General features: G+C 40.1%; 1 protein-coding gene and 1 long non-coding RNA gene across 2 annotated transcripts; one reads left to right on the top strand and one right to left on the bottom strand.

Moving 5' to 3' along the window:
- Positions 1–887: 887 nt before the first annotated feature.
- On the bottom strand, positions 888–4436 carry LOC121890975 (E3 ubiquitin-protein ligase TRIM39-like). The gene is made up of 2 exons (XM_042403650.1): positions 3126–4436; positions 888–3004 (listed from the first exon to the last, which is right to left on the bottom strand). The coding sequence occupies exon 2, from the start codon at positions 2993–2995 to the stop codon at positions 1349–1351; it is 1647 nt and encodes a 548-aa protein (XP_042259584.1). The 5' UTR covers positions 2996–3004; positions 3126–4436; the 3' UTR covers positions 888–1348.
- Positions 4437–4608: 172 nt separating this feature from the next.
- Positions 4609–18580, top strand: LOC121890350. The gene is made up of 3 exons (XR_006093742.1): positions 4609–4946; positions 6235–6347; positions 18441–18580. It is a non-coding gene; the product is annotated as an uncharacterized LOC121890350 (long non-coding RNA).
- The last annotated feature ends 6204 nt before the right edge of the window (positions 18581–24784 follow it).

The following is a 24784-nucleotide window of genomic DNA, read 5'->3' as shown; positions in this document are numbered from 1 at the left end:
ACTGTGTTTAGCTCATTTTGGACTATGACATTTCAGGAAGGATTAACAGTGTATTGCAGAATCCTGGTTAAGCCCCCCATGTCCAATTTAAAGAGACCCGGCCAAACTGCAGCACAGTCTGAACAAATCCTGCTTCTGTTCAAGCATGCTCCCCAGCTAAAGCTAACAGAAGGCTTATTCTTAAAACAAAAGGCTGCTGCAAAATATGTTACTGCAAACCTACTTCATTCATTCCTGGGACACTGTCTTTATCACACCTGACCACCTCCTCTTTTTGATGCACCTGCCACCATTTCACTCCTCCCATATAAAAGTTTCCTCACTCCGTGACGGTTGCTCTGTTTCACTTGCATTTCCATGTCTTAGTCCACACTGTACCTGCTGGTTTGTCTCTATTAAGTTACACTTTGCTCTGCTTACACAACAGCTGCTGCACATTTGACAGTTTGATCCTTATATTCTGTTTGTGTCGTCTCTAATCTTACTGTTGCACATATACTTGAGTTCTAGGATAGATGCAGGTGGTCCCAGCAGTCCTTTTCCACGTCAGGGGACACTGCTAAGATAAGATTTGACCCCAAACCATTTCCTAACCCTCAGCTTTATTTCTTTCTTTATTTCTTTCTCTAACTTTTGCACATTTGATCATGGAATATTGCATACTATCAAACCACATTACACAGCATTGTCGTCCAAACAGAGAGTACCTGAGCATTGAATTACCTGGAAACTCTGAGGTCTACATATCATTCATTTCTATAAATGTCTTTAGCTAATGGTTCATTTGTCTTATAAACTTCCTTTTTGACATTTACATTCATATCATACCACTTTAGGATTGAAACACAAAGACATGTTTTAAATACATTTTTATTACAGCCCTCTGTTAAAGTTGCATTAGTGGACATTCGGCCACCAGGAGCCAGAAGAACTTCAAAAGAAGCTGACAGACATACAACCGTGACATATTATCACCTTTTAAAATTGTCATGGCTATTGTGTTAGCAAACGATAGCCTTCTTACACATACAGCAAATATGAAACATTATCATCCTGTTGGAATCGTAATGCTTGTCACCTGATGAATGTAAGTCCGATATTTACTCTCCTTTAGCTCTGATTTGGTAACTTGTAAAGCCAAAACAATGAGCTAAAAGAGACTAAAATGCTCTATTAAGCATTCATTCAATGCTGATTAATTAAGCTGTGGATATGGAATTGGTCTGAGGTTTACTTGGTTTTACTTTCATCCAAGTCCAGTTTAAATTAGTTTGGTGGCCTTTTCATACATGGAGCTGAATTTGTTTTCGTGTTCACATCATCCAAATAAATCCTTTATTTAAAAAATCTAAACATTGGTCAAATATGTGTTATTGACAGGAGAGATAATCAGAGGGGCAGAGTTTCTACCACCATCATTAGAACAGGGACTGAAGTACGGATAGAGTTTCTCTTTGAACTTACAGCCAGTAAAGGAGTAGATAAGAGCTGCAGCATCTACATCATAAAAGGAGACCAGACCTTCCTCATAATCCACAAACACCCCCACCTTCTGAGGCTTTAACTTCGGCAAGAGACGGACAGGAGGGCTAGTATTAGCATGATATACATCTCCTTTTCTCAACCATACAGTCCAGTAGCCGTTCCTGGGGCAAACCTTAATTTCCCCCTTCCTATTTATTGACTCTCTGGCGACTCCTAAAGTCCAGTCAGTCTTCTCTTTAACCTGAACCTCATAGTAAAATCTGCCTGAAGTGAAGCTCTGCTTTCCTAACACACCACAACATGAAGAAAATCTCTCTCGGTTGTCTGGAAGATTCTGTTTTACATCACCGTGACTGACTTGTTTCCCATGGTCTGATAGGATGAGTTTAGGATGCGCTGTTTCCTGATTGAAAGTCACATTCACTGCATACTGCTGGACCGTCTTCAGTTCAGCCTCAAGCAGCCTCTTTATCTCTTGACTGAGTGTCTCCTCCAGCTGAGCCACAGCTCTCCTTACAGTCCCCTCATTTGATGAGTGAACTCTGACCTCTGACCAGTCTTTGCAGGGTGGAGCAGAGTTCAGGGATGGACAGCTTTGGAGGAACTGGAGGTGGTCTTCAGTGCATGAGAGATACTCCAGCTCAGCACTTCTCTTCATCAGCTTTGAGATTTCCTCTTCCAGCTCTTTGATGAGACCTTCAGCCTGTTTCTCTGTTGTTTTGTGCTTCTCTTCAATCATCTCAATTAGTTTAGCAAGACTTTCCTCAACAGACTGAATCATATTAGCAAAGACCTGCACACTGTCAGCTAGCTCTCTGTCTGCCTCCTCTTTGCTGAACTCCACTGAGTGTTGGAGCTCCCAAATCTTCAGTTGTCTCTCCTGGATCATCTGCTGAATTTTAGCCTCTGTCTTCCCGAGTTTTGCTTTCTTTCCTTCATATTCATCTTTCAAAGGAACAATAAGATGTCTCATGTGAGTTGACTCATTGCAGAACCGACAAACACATATCTGGTCAGTCTTGCAGAACAGCTCTAGAGGTCTTTCATGTTTCTTGCACATCCTGCCTTCCAAGTTCGTCACAGGATCAATCAGCTTATGTCTTTTCAGACCAGGGGCTCTATGATGAAGCTCCAGGTGAGTCTCACAGTAGGAGGTCAGACACACCAGGCAGGACTTCAAGGCCTTCAGTTTGGTTTCGGTGCAGACGTCACAGAGAACTTCTGGTTTGGCTTGTTGTTGCTCTGAGCAGCTATTGGTTTCCTCTAAGCCTGACTGTCTGAACTGAGCAGCCATCTCAGATATGAAAGTGTTGACATGCAGTTCTGGTCTTATGTCAAAACGCTTATTACACAGTGGACACTGACACTGAACACTAATATTCCAGTGTTTTGTGATGCAGTTTTTGCAGAAGTTGTGTCCACATGGTATGGAGACTGGATCGTTGAACACATCCAGACAGATGGAACACAGAAACTGATCTTCGGAGAGGAGACTGCCGGCTGTTGCCATGTCTACAGACTAAAAACAAAAGTAAAAGTGTGAAAAACACTGAAATTATGTGCTTAGTATTTTGTTTTTATATAGCTGCATTAAGTGTTAATGCTCCTAATTTAAAAAGAGAAAATATTACTGTACTCACAAGTGTTTGTTGACGACTTTCTTGTTGAAGTTCAGATGAATGTTTTTTTTTCTTTCAAGAGGAACAGACAGACTTCCTGACTGCTGCAATGAGCTCAATCTGAATTGCTTTCAATTTCACTTGAGAAAATTGATGATGAAAGTACTCCTCTCCTTCCTGTGTTGCTTCATGTCTTTTGCAACTTCCTCTTGTTGTATTTTGTGGTCTTCCCCGGGTTTGGACATGATTATACGTACGTACTTTTGAAACAAGTCAATATTTCACAGTTAAATTACAATGTTGAGCTGACTTTCGGCGAAAATGTCTCTTTCATGGCAGCAGTGTTACAGCGGTGGCAGTTGTGTTATCTAGATTCTTCAAGGTTCAAGCCCCTCTGATGGCAAACATCCACTCTGGTAAAGTGTCTGTCACCATGACACTGAATCCAGACCAGATCCAGAAGGTTCGTTGCTGACCTCAACAGAAAAAAAAAAGATTTTTGCCTTTTCTGGTGAATTTGTTCAGGTCAGACAGAGATGGGAACTAACACTGTTTTCAGTCAATATTTATTGACATAACTTTCCTGTACTTTTTCCCACCATAAACTAAATATCAACTCCACCAAGCCTCTGGAGAATGTTCTTTTCTTTCTGTGACAGATATAAACATGATGAATTGTTCTGATGAATCTTAGAGCCTCCTGTTTGTAGTCAAAGAAAATCTAATGCATCACTGGTGAGTAAACTTCAGAGGTCTTCATCCCTTTGCCTTCCTCACATTTTTGGAATCATGAATTAGTGGTTTCTGACTATGAAAAATGCTTTACCAATGATATATAGTTTCCAAGAGGTTTAGGAGGAGACAGAGTGAACCTCAATATGTGCAGTTAGTGTTTGATTTTTAAAATGAACACTGTGTGATTAACATTTGGTCCAGAATTATACAATAAAAAAAAAAAATGTGTCAACTGATATCAAGTGATGGGTATTACCCTCCCTCGCCCCTCCTCCCCCTTCCACTCCCTCCAATCACAGTCTCTACTCTTCTCCTGCTCCTCCTCTTCATCCAAAAATTAAATTTGGTTCATCCTGATACTGAATAGGCGGGATGTCACTGTTGCTAGGATACATCATCCTGATGACTGGCTAGTTTTCCTTCAAGGCTAGAGAGGAACGAGGGAGGAGGGAATGAGGAAGGACGCAGGGAGGGGCAGATGGAGGGTATAAAGCAGAAAGGAGGGAGAAGGAAGAGAAAGCAAGGACGGGAGCAAGTATGATGGAGGGAAAGTAGGGGAGAAGTAGATAGAGGGACGGCAAGGAAGAAAAAGAGGAGAGGAGAGAGGGTGGTAGGGAAAAAAGAAGGGGAGGGAAGGAAAAGAGGGAGAGGGGAAAGAAAGGAGGGCATAAGGGAGGTAGGAAACAAAAAGGACGAAGGGAGGGAAGGAGGGAACGAAGGGAGGAAAGAAGGCAGGGGGTAGTTAAGGAGAGAGGGAGGAAAAAAGGAATAAAGGGAGGGAGGGTATGAGTAAAGGTAAAAGAAGAGAGGCACAATTGAGTGAAAGGAGGAAGAAAGGGACAATAAAAGAGAGAAAGGGCATGGAGACAGTAAGAAGAAAAAGATGGAGAGCATATAATAGAGAGGAAAGGAAAGAAGGAAGCAGGTAAGAATAGGAGATGACCACACTGGATGATAAGGGAAACACCTCATGTTTTTATTAGGCCATGTAATCTACTTTCCTCTGTGTGATCATCCCTCTTCCTCAGGCCTCTGCACAGACTCCGCCCCGTTGGCATCGTCCTGGCAACGGGCTGTCAGACTGATGTTGCCGGGCGTGACTCGACGGTAATGCTTTGCATCAGTGGACATGGAGCGCTGTGTTACACTGTATAAAAGGGGTCAGACAAAAATGCTGGCATGGTACTTTTAGATAAGCATACGCTGTCTCTGAACAGTAGCTACACACACACACGCACACAGACACACACAGACACACACACATACCATATACTCGGACACATACAATTTTGTTCCATTTGACAAAGTTGTGCATTTATTCACCCATGGTTTTTATTTATTTATTAGATAATGCTTATTAATAATTACAGCAGCTGCACTGTGGTTGCTGGCAGAAGTGCATGAATTGTTAGCAATCTTAACAGGATGTTAAATTAGATGTTACTAGGGTGTTAAAGAAGGTAATGTACTGAAATTATCTGCTTTTAATGACATTTTATGTTCAGAACCCCATTGATAGTGTGACAAAGCACAGTTATTATGGTGTTTTTGAGACCCAAATACTAGACATGACATACAGTATAAATGTGTTTTGAGTGGGTGGTTCTGGAAACTTGATGTATTGAGTTTATACAGGATGCATCAATTGGATTTGCCATTGTCAGGTTTTTAGGTAATCAGGAGGCTGATAGTGTCATAACAACCCTGAAGAGGTTTATCTTCAATTAACATATAAAGTAACATCTTACACCTGTCTGAGTTTATATTCATTACTGTTTACAGACGTCCACAAATGCTCATACTGTCGTGCTAGCCCCTAGTGGGAGGTCCAGCTAACGGTAAATGGCTAAGTTAGACCCCAGTAACAATAACCTCTTTTTTCATGAAGCTGATAAGCATCCTAATAAATGAAATAAACTGAAAAAATCAACTAACTAATAAAGTTAGTTTTAATGTTAACATGCTAGCTATCAATAATGCTAGTGGCGGACTAAGTAAAGTTGGTGTATTGCAAATTAGATGGGTTAACAATACTGTGATAGCTAGCTAGCAGCTACTACTTGCTAACTAACTAAGCTAAGCAAGCAACATGCAGGGAATCATACGAAAAGTAAGCAAAAAAATGTTCCCATTGTAATCTACTGACAGTGAAATTTGGTTGTAAAACTGCTTTAAACTGATAAAAACATTTCAGGTTACAGTTTCACAAAATGAAAGGTAGTAGCCACAAAAGTTGGTTTGTGTGTCATATACTGAGTAACTTTAATTTAGTGCAATGTCACTATTATTCAAAAGCTAAACCTGTGCCATGTATCTCAGCTCATGATTCATCATCTATTTCTCAGTTAAAAGTCAACAATGAAATCAACAATGCCTTTTTTCCAAACCTTTACAGAGTTTGAAAGTCTGTCCTCTACATGAGAGAGAGGAGGACCCCCATTATGGCCGCCAGAGGGTGCGTTACGTCACCTGAAAACCCTCTGCCCACTCTGGCTGCCGTGGTTGCCGGTAGGCTTAAATGGGTTAACTGACATAAAATGAGGTAATCCGCAGTGCTTGCAGTGCAGCGGGGTTGGTGAGGTTGCGCTGGGTGCTGGCTCAGCGTTGTGTTTATCCCCCTGTGGAATCGACAGAGCATAAAAGAACTGCTGCAGCGAGCCGCTCTCATTCACAGCCGGATTAGTGGAGCATTTAGTCGTCTTTTTATTATGATTTTCTTTTTTTCTTTTTCTTTTTTTCCCTGCCTGCTTCTGTTAACGCAGACATGAACACACTATCGAGCGACCTAGCTGACACTCAGGGCAGCGCTGTCCGTATAACCAGCTCTTCTCTTCTTCTTCCTAACATCTGGGTCATAGATGAGAAAAGTGTGATGTGTAATTTAGGCAGTGCATACATAGTGCGATCACCACCATGTTCTGTGTATTCTTTGCTCTAGGTTATTTTACCAGTTTGCAGTATGTCAGTGATTTTTTTCTGCCTGGAGCTTTAATGACCATCAAATGTGTGAGCTTTAGTTCAATTAGGTGAATGTCACGATATGCTAACAAGGCAGAGATAAGTCTTTTCCTGTCTGTCTCTCCCTTATCCTCTGCCTTTCATTTGATGCATGCCTTGGATGGCAATGTTTTTTTCCTCCTGTCCAGGTTGGCAGAGCTGCAGCTATTTTTAGAAAGAGGAATTGCTTTGGGGAACCCCTATAAGTACAGCTGCCTGCTTTTCTGTCTCTCCCCTCTTTCCGAACACAGCACACAAACTATCATACACTCCTTAAATGCATATGTACCACTGCTCAGGGCAATCCCTTCCTAGGTTTTATTTTTTGGTTTGTTTCATGCTTATGATATTTCAAATTTGCAATAAGCAGCCAGGATCCATGAAGCCTGAAAAATAGAATCAAGAATGGCTGCTGAGAGCAGGCAATATGGCTAGTACAAGGTAATGCAAGCAGATTCTGTATATCTGTTTGGGGAAACATATGCATTGCCTAAGGACTATCTGTTCACAAGCACAGATGATGTTTATCCTTTAAAAGTGACATTTTGAGCTGACATTAGCTGAAACAGCTGATGAGGTAGAGAATCAGCGTGTCAGACGTTTGCACTCGGCGCGAGGCTGCTGATGGACATCCTGGAGCTGTTGTGCTGTGACATTCATGTCAGCTGCTCCCTCAAATAGAATATGAGAGCAAAATAGCCTGTGATGGAAATGAAATGCACGTAAATTTCATTCACATGCTGGTTTCTTGGAAAATCAAACACAGATGCCAAACGACTGACATACATTAAAGCCTGGGAAAGGGTGATGGTGTTTCTGCAAATTTGTGATGAGGTATTCATGTGATATTTTCTTTTATTTTTTTACCACTGACTTTGTCAAAACTCAACAACTCATGTAGCTGCTTTTTCAGCACTTTTTGTGACAGGATGTCCTTGTTTTTTGGCATGTCAGAGAGCCCATGAACCCTGATCTTTCATTTTGGGCATGTCTGTCCAACTATAACACGTCCTGTCAAACACAAGGTGTTTTAGGGTTTTTTCCGAATATTTGCTTTATTAGACAATCGGCAATACAGAGAGTTGACTAGTTCTTCTCATTTTGGATTGAGGCTACAGTATATTCATTGGTTTGTTCTGTGTGACTTGAGTCTGTATGTTGTGAACTACATCTGCCAGTCTCCTCCTGATCCAGAAACATGAACAAAGACAAATTCTTTGCATACATCGTCCCTCTCTGTTTCATTAATAGACTCCCTGGTCGTGTCTCAGGTTTCCCTCATTTAGCCTAGCATCGCCATAAAAACAAAAGCTGATCTAACGATGCCGTAACGGGCGAGACCATCAACACAGCACAGTTTGTTCAGATAGAGTTTCACCACAGCAGCATTTTTTAAAAGAGGCCTTCAGGTTCAATGTGCCGGACAGCGGAATGCTGTGGGTTTGCATGTCCACAGCCAGGATGCTGTTTGTCTGACTTGATGACCATTGACCTCTGCACAATGACTGTCACTGACTGACAATTACTGTCTCTCACTGTCTATTGTGTACAAGTAAGTGCGAAAATCATCCAGTCGATCAAATTTTGTTTTCTGTGACTCTTCTCTTATGTTTTCTTGCTCTGTCTTCCTCACCTGTCATCTCAGTGTTTCTTTGAGTCAGTTGACATTAACGTATACCAATTGCATCATATTGGAGCTAGAGGCAGAGATTGTTTTCTGTGAAAGATGCTCCAGCTATTTGCCAGCCCAGGACCCAATTAGAGCTCCTGAAATCTACCACTATAAGCTGTGGTTGGAACAAACCATTCCCAAGGTATGGCACTCAAAAATATCCTCAATATTCTCATTAGAGATCAGGATTATCTCTTAGTGCTTATGAAAATCCCTGGGGCAACATTGTATCATCTGCTGGATGGAAAGTACTGTATCTTCCCTTAAACAATGAAAGAAAAAAAAAACAAAGTAAAGTGTCTGTTAAATATTGCTCCACCACAAGCCTCCAGAGCAGCTTCAATGTTCCTTGTCATAGATTCTCAAAGACTCTGGACTCGACTGAAGGGATGAATGCCAAGATATTCCCTCATTCATTTTTTGATCATATCATATCTTTGATACTAAAACAATAAAGGGAGATAAAAAGCTATTTTAGGCAGCCTGTGTGAGAATTCATACTAGTCATCCTTTGTAGTGTCCATATTTTTCAATATACCAATATTCTCTTATGGGGCTGAATTTTTTGTGTAGGTGATACATGTATTAAAGCCAAATAGTGCGACTTGACCCAGATAATTGAGAACAAGGCTAAGAGTCTACAGCCATGCTAGCAGCTTTGTGAGGCTATACTTAGCCACAGAGATTCTCAAGCTAAATGCTAACATCAGCATGTTAGCATGCTTACCCATTGTTAACATGCTGATGTCTAGTAGGTATAATGTTTAACATGTTCATCATCTTGGTTTAGCATGTTAGCATTCTAACATTTGTTAATTAGCACTAAACACAAAGTAGCTGAAGCTTCAATGTCAATACACAATGATTTTTCATGTATTAGGTCATAGACCAAAGTATTGAACAAAATGTTGACTTGATAATGGTGCTAGATGAAAAGTTAAAGGATCCCAAAAGTTGACATGACAAGGACATGAATGTGTGTACCAAATTTCATTGCAAGACATCCGATACTCCTGACATTTCACTTGAAACCTCAAATGTCAACCTCACAGCGGTATTAGAAGAAAAGTCAGGGAATCACCAAAGTCATTAAGATTCATCCTCTGGACAACATGGATATTTGTATCAAATTTCATGACAATCCATCTGATAGTTATAGAAATTAAAAAAAGAAAGAAGAAATAAAAACCAAAAATGTCAACTTCATGGTGGCACTCGCATAACAAGTCAGGGAATCGTCAAAGTCAGATTTATCTTCTGAGGACCTTGCATGTATCCATCAGTAGTTGGGATATTTCATTGGACCAAAATGTACCAAAATGGTGGACTGACCAACCAACAGACTGATGTTGCCATCCCTAGAGCCACACCACTAGCATGGCTAATAACCAATGTGGAAAGAGCTTTGAACTATTTGTAGGTTTATTCTAAGAAGTCATGGTCCTTATATTAATAATGATTCCTGTTTGTTACCATGTTTTGTGTATAAAGTTTACACATAATGTACACATTTGAGTTTCTAGACCCTAAAAGTTCCTCTACCACAATGTGTTCACCAGGGAGTAAATCAAGTTTCTTGCTAAAGTAACTCTAACCTGGTTGATCATGTTTACATACACTGCCCTAAAATATTACTGCAGGTAAACAACCTCTTTGTCTCTCTCCCTTTATCGCCTGTCTTCTTGCTGGCAATCATCTGGCAGGCTGCATTAGTGGAGCAAGCTGCTATAAATAGAGGAATAACTTCCACATCACTGCAGAAAACTGATTCCCTTTGTCTTTGAGTTGCTGACATCTTTTTATCAGTTTGTGATTCTTTTTCTCTTTTTTTGTGAGGAAGATTTTTTTTTGTCTAACCAGCACACATTTCATCTCCTGTATCATGTCTTATTATTCAACAAATAATCTAAACCTGTCAAAAAAAAAAAAAACTGCTTGATGACAGAGAGGTCAGCATGCACCGTTCTGACTCATATTCAGCTCCAAGGATTTCAGGTTTTTTGGACTGTCTCCACCACAGGAGAAGCCTACTGTTCTGTCTTATGACCACAGATTTCAAGATCAAGTACTTGCCATACTTACATCCCTGCTCCAGCCTACTTTCTACACACTAATGAACTCCCTGAATTGTCTGTCCTGTCCTCATAGTGGCCAAAGGTTTCTCCCAGTTAGCTTCTGTACTGCTGTTGCCTGACTCCTAACAGCTCTATTTGCATGTGCTGTCACTGAGACTGATGGCTGAAACAACAGAGGAGGAGAGGTGCTGGTGGTGCTGGTGGGGCGGGTGGGGGTGGGGGGAGCAATCAAAGAAAGCTAGGCGATGACTCAGAGATTTTGAAGCGCTGCCTCCTCTGGTTGCCAGCCTGCCTGTCTGTGTGGCCGACAATCTGCTGACTCCTCACCGCCTTATCAGACACCTCTATTGGTCTCTGCTCGGATTGGTTACACTCTGTCCTAACCCAGACAAAGACGTGCTCTGAGGATTGGCATTTGAGCACTAACTGAATCTCTAACCATACAGGAATATACTGTGTACGTGTTTATCATACATAGAAAATTTACAGTTCAGTCTGTCCTAGAAAAACGTCTTAAGCTGATGCATCTTAAGATGAAGAGGGGCTGAAAAAGAAAAAAGCACTTCAACCACAAGCAGTAACAACTTAAAATTTAAGAGTGCACTGATGTGTGAAGTTCCTAAGAGCTACATTTAAAGGAATAGTAAGATATTTTCAGAAATGTTCTTATTTGTGTTCTTGCTGAGAGTTAGATGAGAAGATTTATACTACTCGCAGGTCTCTGTGTGGAGACTGAAGCCAGTGGGTTGTTAGCTTAGCTCTGCTTAAAGGTTGGGAGCAAAGGAAACAACTAGCCTGGCTATTTCCAAAGTTAAAGAAATCCACCTTCCAGCACCTCAAAAGCTCACTAATGAACACGTTATATCTTTTTTGTTTCATCCATGCACAGACAGAAAAGTAGAAAGAACAATTTGTGATAGAGATACTCCTCCATCTCATATTGTTGAATGTCATGCTATGTGTGTATTAATGTTTGTGCTTGTGGAACATAGAAGGATTCGTTGGTCTGCTGTTCTTGGCAGCTAGGAAAGTCAGTCCAACACAAAGCATGAAACATAAATCAGCAGTAGGGCCAGTACCACAAACAGGGATGCCAGCTGTCTATTGTTCGATGGTACACCAAGCACTGCTAACACATTTGCAATGTGAATTGTCTTACCTGAGTTACTTACCTGTTTCCTGTAGCAAAAGGGTGTGTTGCAGTGATGGTAGTGGTTGCGAACGAGTCAGCTCTATGAGCCATTTTGTTTAAGTGAACGACTCCGTCTGAGAGCTGATTTCTTTTTTCTGTCTTTTTTTGTGTAAATGAATACAAGACAGAATAATTGGATGAACTTTTTCTCACACTGCTCAGCCATGCGCACTCCATGCATTGACTGAAAGTTGTGTTCATATGTATGTGAATGTGACCAATCACATGTGATGACAGACAGAGATCCTACCATCAGGTTAAAAGCAGGCAGGGGGGCTGACGGTCACAGTTCCTGTGTTGTTTTCTCTTTGATTTTCCCATTTCATTTAGCATTTTTAACACCTGCCTGATGTTGTTTTGCATAGTTCAATATAAATAAAACATTCAATACATGTGTAATAGTGCTTGATGTTTTTATATTATTTAAGGTTGTTATACCAAACATAATGTAAAATTATGCTATTCTGGAAATTTTAAGGTTTAGTGTAATTACATTGAATAAGTTAAGTGATATATGTGCACACATATCAATCATAGGTCAAAACATTGCTAAATTTGGCTGAATTATAAAAGCCAGAGGTAGTATTAAATGAAAAGCAGAAAGAGCTGGCTCTTACTGCTGAGCTGAGCCAAATCATCTGGCTCACTAATGAGCCGGGATTCCCATCACTAGTGTGCTGTGGAACTCAAAGCTATTTATTTTTCCAGGTTGTACCATGTGTGAGTAACAGAGCGGGGGGGTAGATTATGGATCTTGTCTATAAAATGTGTTACTGAAAGCCACATAGATTGCAGATATTGACTAGTGTATTTGTTTATGGAGTTATGAGGGGAATTGTATAATATGTAAACACCAGATTGACTAAATAATGTATATATGTATAGTAAACCCCCCTTGATGATGGTTAAGTCCACCATAATTACTCAGTGGGATGGTATATAAAAGGTTGGGCTAGGTGTTGAGGGTTGTTGTTCCTTTGTCACTGTGCTGCACATGGTGTTTGAATAAATGCCCACCCAAGGGTTAAACTGATCTTTGTCTGAGCCTCCTCACTCATCCACATTTAAAGGCCGTGACATTGTCAGTTTACGGGATGGGAAGTTACGTGTAGTGACCATAGACTGTAAAAAATATGGACGTAGTCACCGTGAGGTCACCCATTGGTTTGCGAACTGCCGTTTTGAAGCCTTGAGAGTGGCAATTTGACCATCGCCATCTTGGATTTGACCGTCGCCATGTTTGATTTTTGGAGTCAGAAGTGACCATATTTTGATGAGAGGGTGGAGCTGACCATAGTGCTAGTTGCTAGCTTGGTTAGCACGGTGAATTTACAATCTATGGTTAAAAGTGATAATACTAATGCTAATGCTAATTTTTGTTAGCGAAAAACAGGCTTAAAACCGTTAAAACAAAATGTACTCACTGGAAAAACTGATCATCCGACTTATTGATGGGTCTTTTATTACAATCAAACACTGAACAAGACTGTTTTTAGGCAGCCACAATGTTACAATTAACTTTAGTGAACTGAAAACACAATAGCAGCAGCTACGCCTATATGCAATGGTTACATTTCGTAAGCAACGTTGTTGCCATGGTAGTGACTTGTCCATCACAACATAGCCACGCCCTAAAGCATACGTTGCTTTATCATCTATTTTACTCTAAATGGGGCCATAATTTACAAAATGAACATCATGCTGTATTGAAGAAGACTTGAAACTAGCAATTGAGACCATAAACTCTGACTAAACTGTTTACTGAGGTAATAAATCAAGAGAGAAGTAGGGTCATTTTCTCATAGACTTCCATACAATCTGACTTCTTTTTGCAGCCGGTGGAGTCGCCCCCTGATGGCCATATGATAGAATGCAGGTTTTTGGCACTTCCGCATTGGTTTAATTTTTCAGCCCTGGAGGTTGCCGCTTGATTGTAACCATTTCTTGGTGAACAACAGCTGTTTGAAGTGATTACCTTTTTCTTTTAATGATATCCTCAACATTTCTCAACAGAAAAACACAAAAGTATCCTTGGTAATTCAACAATACAATTCTCTCTCCTCCTTTATATCTTGCTCTAACCTCTTCATTTATCTTACTGACTACATTATTTTCTGTGCTTAGTTCACATATCATTAGATTCATTTCTCTCTGAAACAACACTTAGTGTTAATGTTAGTGGGTAGCCTTTCGTTGCTACTCTGTTTACAAGCTTTGAGTTTAGCTTAACTTAGCAGTTAGCTTTGTGAATCCACAGTCAAAGCAGCCCCGTTAAAACGATGGTGTGTGATGACTGTTCTGCAGTTGCAGACAGGATGTCTCTACTAGAGAGATGTGTCAGTGAGTTAGAGCAGCTTTTTTCAGCAAGGGATGTGGGCACTCCAGATAGCCATCGGTAGATGCGGCAGAGTTTGTCTCTGTTCGGCAGCGTGGGAAGGCTCACAAGAGCAAGCTACTGGTTGTGTGGCCTGGCCTGTGGTCACCTCTCCTGACTGCAAACCGGTTTACGACCCTCGCCAGTGCTGTTGGTAGTTTTGCAAGCCAGTATACCTCTCCCGCTCCCACTAACAGGGTGAAACAATGCACGCTAGTGACTGACTATTCAGTCCCCCCATCACTATTACCCGCAATATCAGATTAGCTTTGCCAGCCTGGGTTGTCTGTTCACCCTGGGCCAGAGTCTCCAACATAAAGGCAAATCTGAGGGTGCTGGCATCACAGAGGGAGAATCAGGGAACCCAGGTACACAACACCACTATTTTCAGCAAAATTGTCATTCATGTCAGCACCAATAATGCTAGGATGAAGCAGTCCAAGATCACAAAAGTTAGTCAGGATGTTTCAGTTAGCCAGAAAGATGTGTATGCATCGATTAATTGTCTCTGGGCCTTTACCCGTGAGGTGTAATGATGAGATGTACAGTAGGCTCACCTCTACGAACTGCTGGCTGGCTCATTACTGTGAGGAGCAGGGATTTGGGTTTGTTATTAACTGCCCTTCTTTCTGGGGCTGCCCTTACCTGCTGAAAGCGGATGGCCTTCAACCTACTGGGAACGGTGCTGCTCTTTCATCTAGAAATATAGAGAGGTGTCTACGTTTAGTTTGACATTAGGGACTTATCATCCGGCAGGTCGCGTGTGATTAGAGAGCCTGCTATGTTTAAAGCTAGTGCGGATGTGGAGTCAACTAGTTTAGTTAATGTGTCTTGCCAGGGAATTTCTCACAGTATAGATTATCAGACTTATAGCTTGGTGTATAATAATGAGACTGCCTTCCTTCCTAGCTGTATTACTCACAAGCTCTCCTTCCCTAAATTTGTGAATCACAATAATCTACTCATCATCCCTACTACTGGTGGTGGTGAAATGTGCAACAAAGCACCTAGTAATCTACAGAACCAAACATCTAACGTTATCAAAAGTGTGACAATATACCGTCCAAAGTGCAGGTCTCCAAAACTATCAACTAATAATACAAGATGTGTAATTCCTATCAATATTTTATCTAGTGGTAGCTTTACAGTTCTGTCTACTACTGATCACTGCAACAAGACGCTTACATTTGATTTTATAAATATCAGATCACCGACTACCAAATTATCTGATTCTTGAACATAGTATTGATGTGATTGGGTTATGTGAAAAAAGGCTTAAACCAAATGTTTTCCTTCCCTTAAATGAAGCTTCCTCATCTGACTATACTTATGCCCATGTAGCCCAGGTAAATAAACAAGGTGGGAGTGTCACCTTAACATATCAGTTTATTTTATTAACTTGACACTACATACAACTCATTTGAGGTTCTTATTCTAAATCCATCTTCCTCAGACACGAACAGACTCATTCCACATTGTGATACTCTATCGGCTACCTGGCCCTTATTCACAATTTTTAGAAGAATTTGGAGATGAATTTGGCTGGTGATGCTCTAAGTAAAGCCTTTCTGGCACTTGTTGATACTTTTAGGGTCACTCAGTTTGTTCATGAGTTGACTCATTGCCATTGGTTTTATCTAAAGGGATAGCTGTTTCTGATCTGACTTTCTCGCCAGCCACATCCACTGTGTCAGATCATTTTCTCATTAAATCTGAAGCATCATTGGCCTGTTCTGTTAATGTCGGCACAGATGTATTTACCGCTTGCCACATTGGTTCATCTACTATAGCCGCATGTTTCATATTTTTTGTTCAGTCAATTTTTCATTGTCCCACTTTAGAAATGTGGTTTGAAATGTGGGACAGCATGGTTGTACTAATGTAGGTCAGTCATGTTGTTAAACTGGTGAAATAAACAATATGTAATACCAATAGTTATTCACAATCTTAATCTTTTAATGCTTAATTTTAACTTATTTTTAGGCAGGTTGCAAATTATATTACTACTAATATTAATACATAATATAATACATTAATATACTATCTGTAACAGCAAAAACATTGTAATTACTGAAATGACCAAACATGGGCATGCACTTTGGCCTTGAGTGTTATTAACTAGAGATGTTTTTTATTGTATGAATTAAGGTGAGCGTCCTGGATTTCAGCCTGAGCAGTTACAGCTCATGAGTTTCTAGACTTTTTCTGCAATAAGATTGATGAGATAAGAAACAAAATTAGTTCTTCAACTCCAGCTACTCCTGAAGATCATGTTTTACCAAATTCATATTTATACAAAGAGTCACAGATAGTCCTTGTTATTACAGTTTTTGAGACTATCTCTCTTGAAAAAAAGATGGCTGTGGTGAAACCTCTACTTAAGAAACTGCACCTTGATCCAGAGTCTCTCAATAACTATCAACCAGTCTCAAATCTTCCATTCTTTTCTAAAGTACTAGAGAGAGTTGTGTCTCAACAACTTTTTCCTCATAAGAAAAAATGATATACATGAATTTCTTCAATTTACTTTCAGGGCCTGTCACTCCGCTGAAACTGCTCTAACCAGAGTGGTAAATGATCTTCTACTTGCTATGAATTTAGATTCCACCTCTGTGCTTCTATCACTGGATCTCAGTGCAGCCTTTGACACCATTGATGGTAAATGGTAAATGGACTGTACTTGTATAGCGCCTTTCTAGTCTTCCGACCACTCAAAGCGCTTTTTACACTACGAATCACCTTCACCCATTCATACGCTGAATGGGTACAGGGGCTACCATGCAAGGCCCCAACCTGCCCATCAGAGGAAACTAACCATTCACACACTGATGGCACAGCCATCAGGAGCAATTTGGGGTTAAGTGTCTTGCCCAAGGACACATCGGCATGTGGACTGGAGGAGCCGGGAATCGAACCGCCAATCTTCCGATTAGTGGACGACCCGCTCTACCTCCTGAGCCACAGCCGCATTGATCACTGTATACTATTACACAGACTAAATTGTAATTTTGGTGTCTCTGGCCTAGCCCTTTCTTGGTTTAAGTCCTACTTATCTGAAAGAACACAGTGTGTCTGCTATGATAATATTACATCTAAATTCTCTAATGTAACATAGAGTACCTCAGGGCTTGGTTCTCGGCCCTCTGCTTTTTTCTGTTTATATTTTGCCTCTTGGCCAAATTGTATGTAGTCATGGAATAAATTTCCATTGCTACATGGATGATACTCAGCTGTATGTGCCTATAAGGGCTGATGATCATACTCAAATGACTAAATTAGAGGCCTGCTTGGCTGCTGTGAAAAATTGGATGTCACTAAATTTCCTGCTTTTAAATTAGGATAAACCTGAGATGCTGGTTGTGGGCCCTGCTAGACACAGATACCAGTTTAATAAAATAACAGTAACACTTGACAACTCTGTGATTTCACAAAGTGTGGCAGCCAAGAATCTTGGTGTTAAGTTTGATCCCAGTCTCTTTTAATAAGCACATTAAAGAAATCACCAAGACTGCCTTTTTCTACTTACGTAACATAGCTACAATTCAGTGTTCCCTGTCCATGGCTGACGCAGAGACTCTAATAAATGCATTTGTTTCCTCCAGACTTGATGACTATAATGTTCTGTTTCAGGTCAGCCATATGCCAGTACAAAAAGTCTTCAGATGGTTCAAAATGCTGCAGCTAGAATCTTAACTAGAACGAGAAAATTTGACCATATTACACCAATTCTAACCTCCCTTCATTGGCTTCCCATCCATGTTAGATCAGACTTTAAGGTGTTTCTGCTGACTTATAAAATCCTAAATGGGCATGCTCCATCATATCTATCTGATCTTCTTAAACCTTATATTCCATCTGGAGCTCTCTGCTCTCAAAATGCAGGGCTCATGTGTGTACCCAAAATTAAAAAGAAGTCAGCAGACAGCAGGGCCTTTTCCTATCAGGCCCCGTTCTTATGGAATAACCTCCCTGCTGATGTCAGACAATCCAGTCTTTTGAGTCTTATAAATCTAAACTTAAAACTCCTCTTTTTGCCTTAACCTACAATTAGTTGCTTTTAATTTAGTTGAGGTATAATGACCTTGTATTGCATAGTGGGTCGGGTTCTGTCTCAATGAATTTACTAAGCACTGTCCTGCCAACGAGATTATTGATTATTGCAACTGTTCTGAAAACCATTGTATCTCTCTAACCTTTTGTTTGTTTGTTCCACAAGCACATGAGCATCAGAGCTGTGTGCCCCTCTCTCTTCTCTCCCTATTTTCTCCTCCTGTCCTCTCTTGTCTGTCAGGCATCTCTTGCTGGACCAGCACCCATCCTGGAACCGCTCTGCTTCCCTGGCTGTCGGTGCCATTTCCTGAGGTTTTGGATCTGGTTTCCCATCCTGCAGGAGTTCAGCCTCACCTCATGTCTCTCTCTCTCTGAATGATGTCTTTATCCTTCTCTCTCTCCTGTGTGAATAATGTCTTTTCTTGTCTCTTCTCCCATGTACAGTATGTGAATGGTGTGATGTGAGTGTCCCCTGTGTGCATATGTAGTCTGTCCTCCTGCCAGGTTACCATGGTGATGGAGGTTGCATGGCTCAGGTCCTATTATGTTCTGGTGGCACCTGGAAGCTGCTTGGTGTCCTCTTAATCACATTCTTCATATATATTATAAATCCATTTCAATTTTGTTATCCTGTTCAATGCTGTAATGTGTGTTATATTCTGTACACACAACATCTATCACACATCTGTCTGTCCTGGGAGAGGGATCCCTCCTCTGTTGCTCTTCCTGAGGTTTCTCCCTTTTTTTTTTTCCAGGTTAAGGTTTTTTTTTAGGGTTTATTTCCTTATTTGAATTGAGGATCTAAGGACAGAGGATGTTGTATTAGTATACAGACTGTAAAGCACCCTTAGGCAAATTTGTGATTTGTGATATTGGACTATACAAATAAAATTGATGACCTGGAGTCTTGTCTTCACTGTGAGGTTGCCAGACAACCAGCAGAGATGCTGCACAAAAGTGGTGAGCAGACGAGTAAATTGTTCTTCATCATGGAATAATTACACTATGAATCTTCCTTCTAAAACCACACCACCATTTGTTCCTTTTTTGTTTGTATAAAGATAAATACAAGATACATTGTGATCTTAAGAGGTGTTGATAGGTGTATTTATGAACTTTGGACAGAGCCAGGCTAACCACCTCCTGGCTATAGCTCCTCATTTAAAGCAGGAGATTGGTATCTTCTGTGTCAAGTGCCAGCTCTGAAGTGTCCCCCTGGAAACCTGTGGGTGATTGGTATCAATCTTTTCATCAAATTTGTAATCATATTTCTACAATGTCAAACTATTCTTTTAATTGTAACTTTTTTTTATTGTGCAAGCCACCTTGCCTGAAGGCTTTTAGGAAGGTGTAGTTCTTCTAATGGCCTCTAGATGCTGGCACCAATTAACTGAGCAACAACAAACAAATGTATTTAAGTGAAATGGTAAATTCCTAGCCTGTCTCTTGAAAAAAAAAAAAAAAAAAATCAGTATATTATTTTCTTTCAGGGTGTTTGGGTTTTCTCTTGGTGGTGACTACTCTGAAAATAATTAGTTTCTTAAAGGGCTACTTGTGTGATTTAGGGTTACTCTTCCATAAACACTTTTTATTTAAATGGTCACAATCAGAGCAGCAGAGCCCGCAATATCCTGACTTTTAGTCCTTAGTATGGGCTAAGCTCCAAAAATGGTGGACTGATGAGGACTGATGACATCATCACTTATTTTCTTAGCATTGACAAAGCTCTTCCACAGCCACAGAAGGCATCATACAACTACTTTCCAAAACGGTGTAGTACTCTACATGATGAGTAAACTGGCCTTTATGTGTAAAACAATGAAAAGAAACAATGGGGAAGGTGGACATGCAAATGAATTTTCTGAAACATGAATCTTCTAGCTTCAAATAAAGCTTTTCTGCTTGTGACCCTTTACAAAGAAGCAGTGTCTTCCTGGGCCCCCATGTCACACGTTTCACAAGGCCATGGGTTGTTAGCAGATCCCCTTTAAACTTCTCAGATAGTTTCATTTAACTAACTGTTCACGGCCCAAAGAGATCAAATTATTTATTATTTCACAAAGACACAAAGATTAGAGAAACATACTTAATTGAAATACAAATTTGTGCCGCAGCACTTTTTTCTTCTTTCTTTCTTATTTTACTTTAAATGGGATCATAATTTACAAAATGAACATCATGCTGTATTGAAGAAGACTTGAAACTAGCGATTGAGACCATAAACTCATTAGGAAAGTGTTTACTGGGGTAATAAGTCGAGTGAGAAGTAGGGTCATTTTCTCATAGACTTCCATACAATTGGACTTCTTTTTGCAACCAGTGGACTCGCCCCCAGCTGGCCATTAGAAAGAATGCAGGTTTAGGGCACTTCCACATTGACTTCACTTTTCAGACTAGGAGCTACCCGCTTGGTTGGGAACCACTGGACTAAAGTACCAATCTGTATATAAATTAAAACTAGCTCCACCTCTACCAGCTACAACAGTAAGATGCTGCTTATGCATTGATGTATCAGTATTATCAATCTAGTTATGTAATATATAAAAATACATCACTCATAGGGACTACTTTTCAGCAGAATGAGTACTTTTGCTTTGGATACTTTAAGTACATTTTGCTGATAATACTTCTGTACTTTTATGTAAGATTTTGAATGCAGGATGTTTACAGTACATGACGCATTATTTTTACACTGTTGTACTGGTACTTGAATACTTCCTCCACTACTGCAGTAAATGTAGGAGGAGTAAATCTCAAGCAGGCTGTTACTGAAGAAGAGAAAAGTGCTCAGTTAACTTCCCTTTGATTAAAATTTGTATTCCTGTTAGAAGTGGCTTGAAAGAATCCAATTTTTGATATTGCACTCTCTGCCATCAGGTTAGTTCTGTGGCACAAATGATAAAAACACTTGAAAAGTGAGAGAAGACAAGAAATTCAAGCTGTGCATGTGAGAATAAAGACCTTAAAACTAAAAACAGTCCATAAATGAAAGCAAGAAAAAGAAATCAAGATGACAATGACACAAAGGACGATGAAATCACAAAAGGATGAAATAATTTTCACATTCACTGATGTATCATCCCTCTATTTATAGCAGCAGGCAGCATTTATAGCCTGTTTGTTAACAGACTAAATTACAGGTTATACAGCAGGTTTAGAATTAGCATATTCCTACATATGAGTGAATACATGTAATAAAGGAGAATAAACACCCTCATAGCCCTCTCTTTTTATATCAAAAATAACTGGATAAGGACAGAAATGTGTTTTATTTCACCAACAGATAAACAGACATGATGTAGGATGTCAGAGTCTCCGTCATTGTCAGAGGAAGACTGTAAACTAACAATCAATGGCAGGATGACTCAGTGAGAGTGGCTAAGTCCATGTGGGAGGAAAGGTTACGAGGAGACGCTGCTGAGAGCTTTTGGACCGGGGAAGCTTTTCATTACTAAAGCTCCAGATGCTTCTGCAGTCCTGTAGAGCACAGTGGATAGATACAGCAGTACCAATGTCAGGATTAAAGGAATTGAAGATTATTTTGATTGAATTTTGCCTTTGTTAGACAGCTAATGGTGGAGAGTATCAGAAAATATGAGTAGATAGAGAAAGGTTCCAGCTTGCATTAAACTGCAGGAAATTGGCACCTCATGAAAAAACTGATTAAAGGAAAGCTCAGCTTCCCCTGTGATGAGAGCATAGACCCCAAAACCATGCATGTCTCCCCATTGGATGGTTGGTTCTGCTTCTATGTTAAACATAGCATCTATGTTGAATATATGCTGCAAGGTGACTACTAGCCTATTTATCTTGAAAGTGGGAGAAAAGGCAGCAGCAGCTCTTCGCGGAAAGGATACAAAAATGACATTGTTTTGGAATAGCAAGGGCTATTTTTAAGATAGTGGGCGATGTGTGCACAGCTAAAAATCCCTGTGTGGCAAATAAATGCGTGGGTGATCAGCTGAAAGAGTTCTGAAAACCTGGATACTTCCATTATATTGATTTAATGGTGTTGGATTCTTAAAATGTACAGCCAATGTGCATGTACAAAACAAAAATGTTCCACCACAGACAGATTTTTGTTACTAAAATATCTGTTTTAAAGTCAACTATATGTTGTGTGTATGCAGTGTATGATTTAGGTGTAGTTGGTGTTTACTCTTCAGAGGGTAAGTTGCCCCATTTAGCCTATTTCTTCCAAAAAGAAGGTTTTTAGGCATATTTCATACAGTCGTTATTTTGTTTCAGTTGCAATTATCAAGCTTGTTAATTGAATTTTCTCTCATTTATAGCCACACTTGCAGTGTAAATCTAGGCATGGCAATGTCTGTCAGTTGGTCAAACAGTCTGTTGGTCCACCTCTTAGGTCCAGAGTTGTAAAGATATCTTGACACCTACTGCATTCACATTCCGAACAGGATGAATTGTAATAACTTGACCCTCTGACTGTTTATCCAGCACATTCATTGAGTCAAAATTTCAATTTGTCCAATATTTGTGATTATGACCAAACACCTGCTAAATTGATGACATCCCCATTAGCCTCTGTTGTACTTTGTGTTTAGTGTTGAATTGCATGATAGCAAATGTTAGCATGCTAACATGCCAAACTAAGAGAGAACATGGTGAACGTTATCTGCTACTGTATGTGTATGAACATTGTCATCGTGAGCATATTAGCATGAAACACTGCCATGTACTTTAACACAGAAAAACAAACTTTGGAGCCTAACGTTTATCCATCTTACAATTTGGTTTTCCTGAAATGTGCATCACAGCCTCAGAGCCTTGAGTGTGACTTGATGTAGCTTAGCTCAACCATTGAAGCAGGCTAGCTAGTTTTTCTGGGTCAAGAAGTGATGGACAGGAGACCTGTGACTATTTCTGTGCCACTGTTTATTCTCTGCATAGGAACATGTACTGGTCAGTCATACAGCTGTCTCACCAGTCGGCCCAGATACAGCACACTATAAAAGATCAAGAAGTTATTTTAGCAGAGCGCTAGATCATTTGTGGGTACACTATTTCAAGTTATATTAGTAATTTAGTGCTGTAAAATGCATTACATCCATGCTGTACACTTCCTCTTATCTTCCTCTTACTCCTGGGAAACTTCACCGTGAGTCTGTTAAACTAGCATGGCTGTTGACTCTTGTCTTACATGTGTCCTTTTTTGGAGTGCACATGTGTCAGTCAGTGCACATGTTGCTAGCTGCTTCATTAAACCCTCAAAATTTTCTATTCATACCAATCATAACAGTGATGAATGTCCTCTCAGGTGTTATTACTGAAATGATAAGTGATGTTTTTCATAAAAGAAAAGGCCTTGGTGGGCAGCTGGGTGAAAATAGTGACTAATTTTTCCTACTTTGACACTGGACTGAGATCTGCATCACTGCCTGTGTTACATAACTTTATTGTGTATTATGTGCTTTATTTAGTTTTTACTGATTCAAAAACTGTACCTGCACTCATCTATTTGATGTTTTTCAGAGGCATTTTCATATACTTTACCCAGCTTGATGAACTATCAGACTGCCTGCAGGTTTGCAGTATTCAGCAGAGAGGCTGTCTGTAGCGTGAGAGTGCTCTGAAGGCCAGTGCCAGCCAAATGCATGCCTGCCACCGGCTACTGACAATGACCTCGCTTGGCCCAAACCAGCCGATGTAGCGCTTTTCATTGAACCTGAGGATTAGAAGCCAGTTGTCCCTCTCAGAGGCCTTCTCAGAGGCCCAGCCTGCTCTCCCTGTGGGTTACTACTCACACAGTGACATTCACACAATCAATGGAAAAGTCAGACACAGGTACAATATTGCATGCTCAGTTAATTTCAGTTCAGCGCTGTACTGTAATTGTCCTGTGAGGGGAAAAGTTTTCACAAGACTTAGAGTCTACAGCCATGCTAGCTGCTCTGTGAGGCTAAAGGCCACCTTCACGTCATACTATTCAAACTACAAGCTGCTGAATGGGAAAACCATTCATGTCAGTCTCCAAGCTGTAATTCCAAGTTGTAGATACTGGGAATGTCTGATGTCACCAGTATCTCCCACTTGGTGAAATGAACTTCAGAAGTGTCAACAAACTTCCGGCAAAATATTAACACTAGTTGAATAAATTCAGCTACTGTAATTTAAAAGGAGCTGTACACTGTTTGTTAAATGAACCACTCAAAATATGCAACACTACAAAGGTAGCTAATTTAGGCTATTTAAATGATGTGACTACAAGGCTAAGAGGTAACCATCTTGGAATAATGCGTGAACAATCCCAAACTGGAAATTTTCCCATTCTTCCCTGTTAATGCTTTGAGCTAAATGCTACATCAGTATGCTAATATGCTCACATGCTGATGTTAAGCAAGTATAATGTTGCTTATGTTTAGCAACCAGGTATAATGTTTACCATGTTCACCATCTTAGTTTAGCGAATTAGTATGCTAACATTCGCTAATTAGCACTAAACACAAAGTACAGCTGAGGCTAATGGAAATGTCATTAGCTTTTCAGGTATTTAATCATGAACCAAAGTTTTGGACAAATTGAAATTTTGACTTTATGATGCAGCTAGCGGAAAAGTTTAGGGAT

Source organism: Thunnus maccoyii, chromosome 23 (assembly GCF_910596095.1).
Source record: "Thunnus maccoyii chromosome 23, fThuMac1.1, whole genome shotgun sequence".
Lineage (NCBI taxonomy): Eukaryota > Metazoa > Chordata > Actinopteri > Scombriformes > Scombridae > Thunnus > Thunnus maccoyii.
Note: the sequence above shows the minus strand (reverse complement) of the source record. Positions and strands in the feature narration are given on the sequence as shown.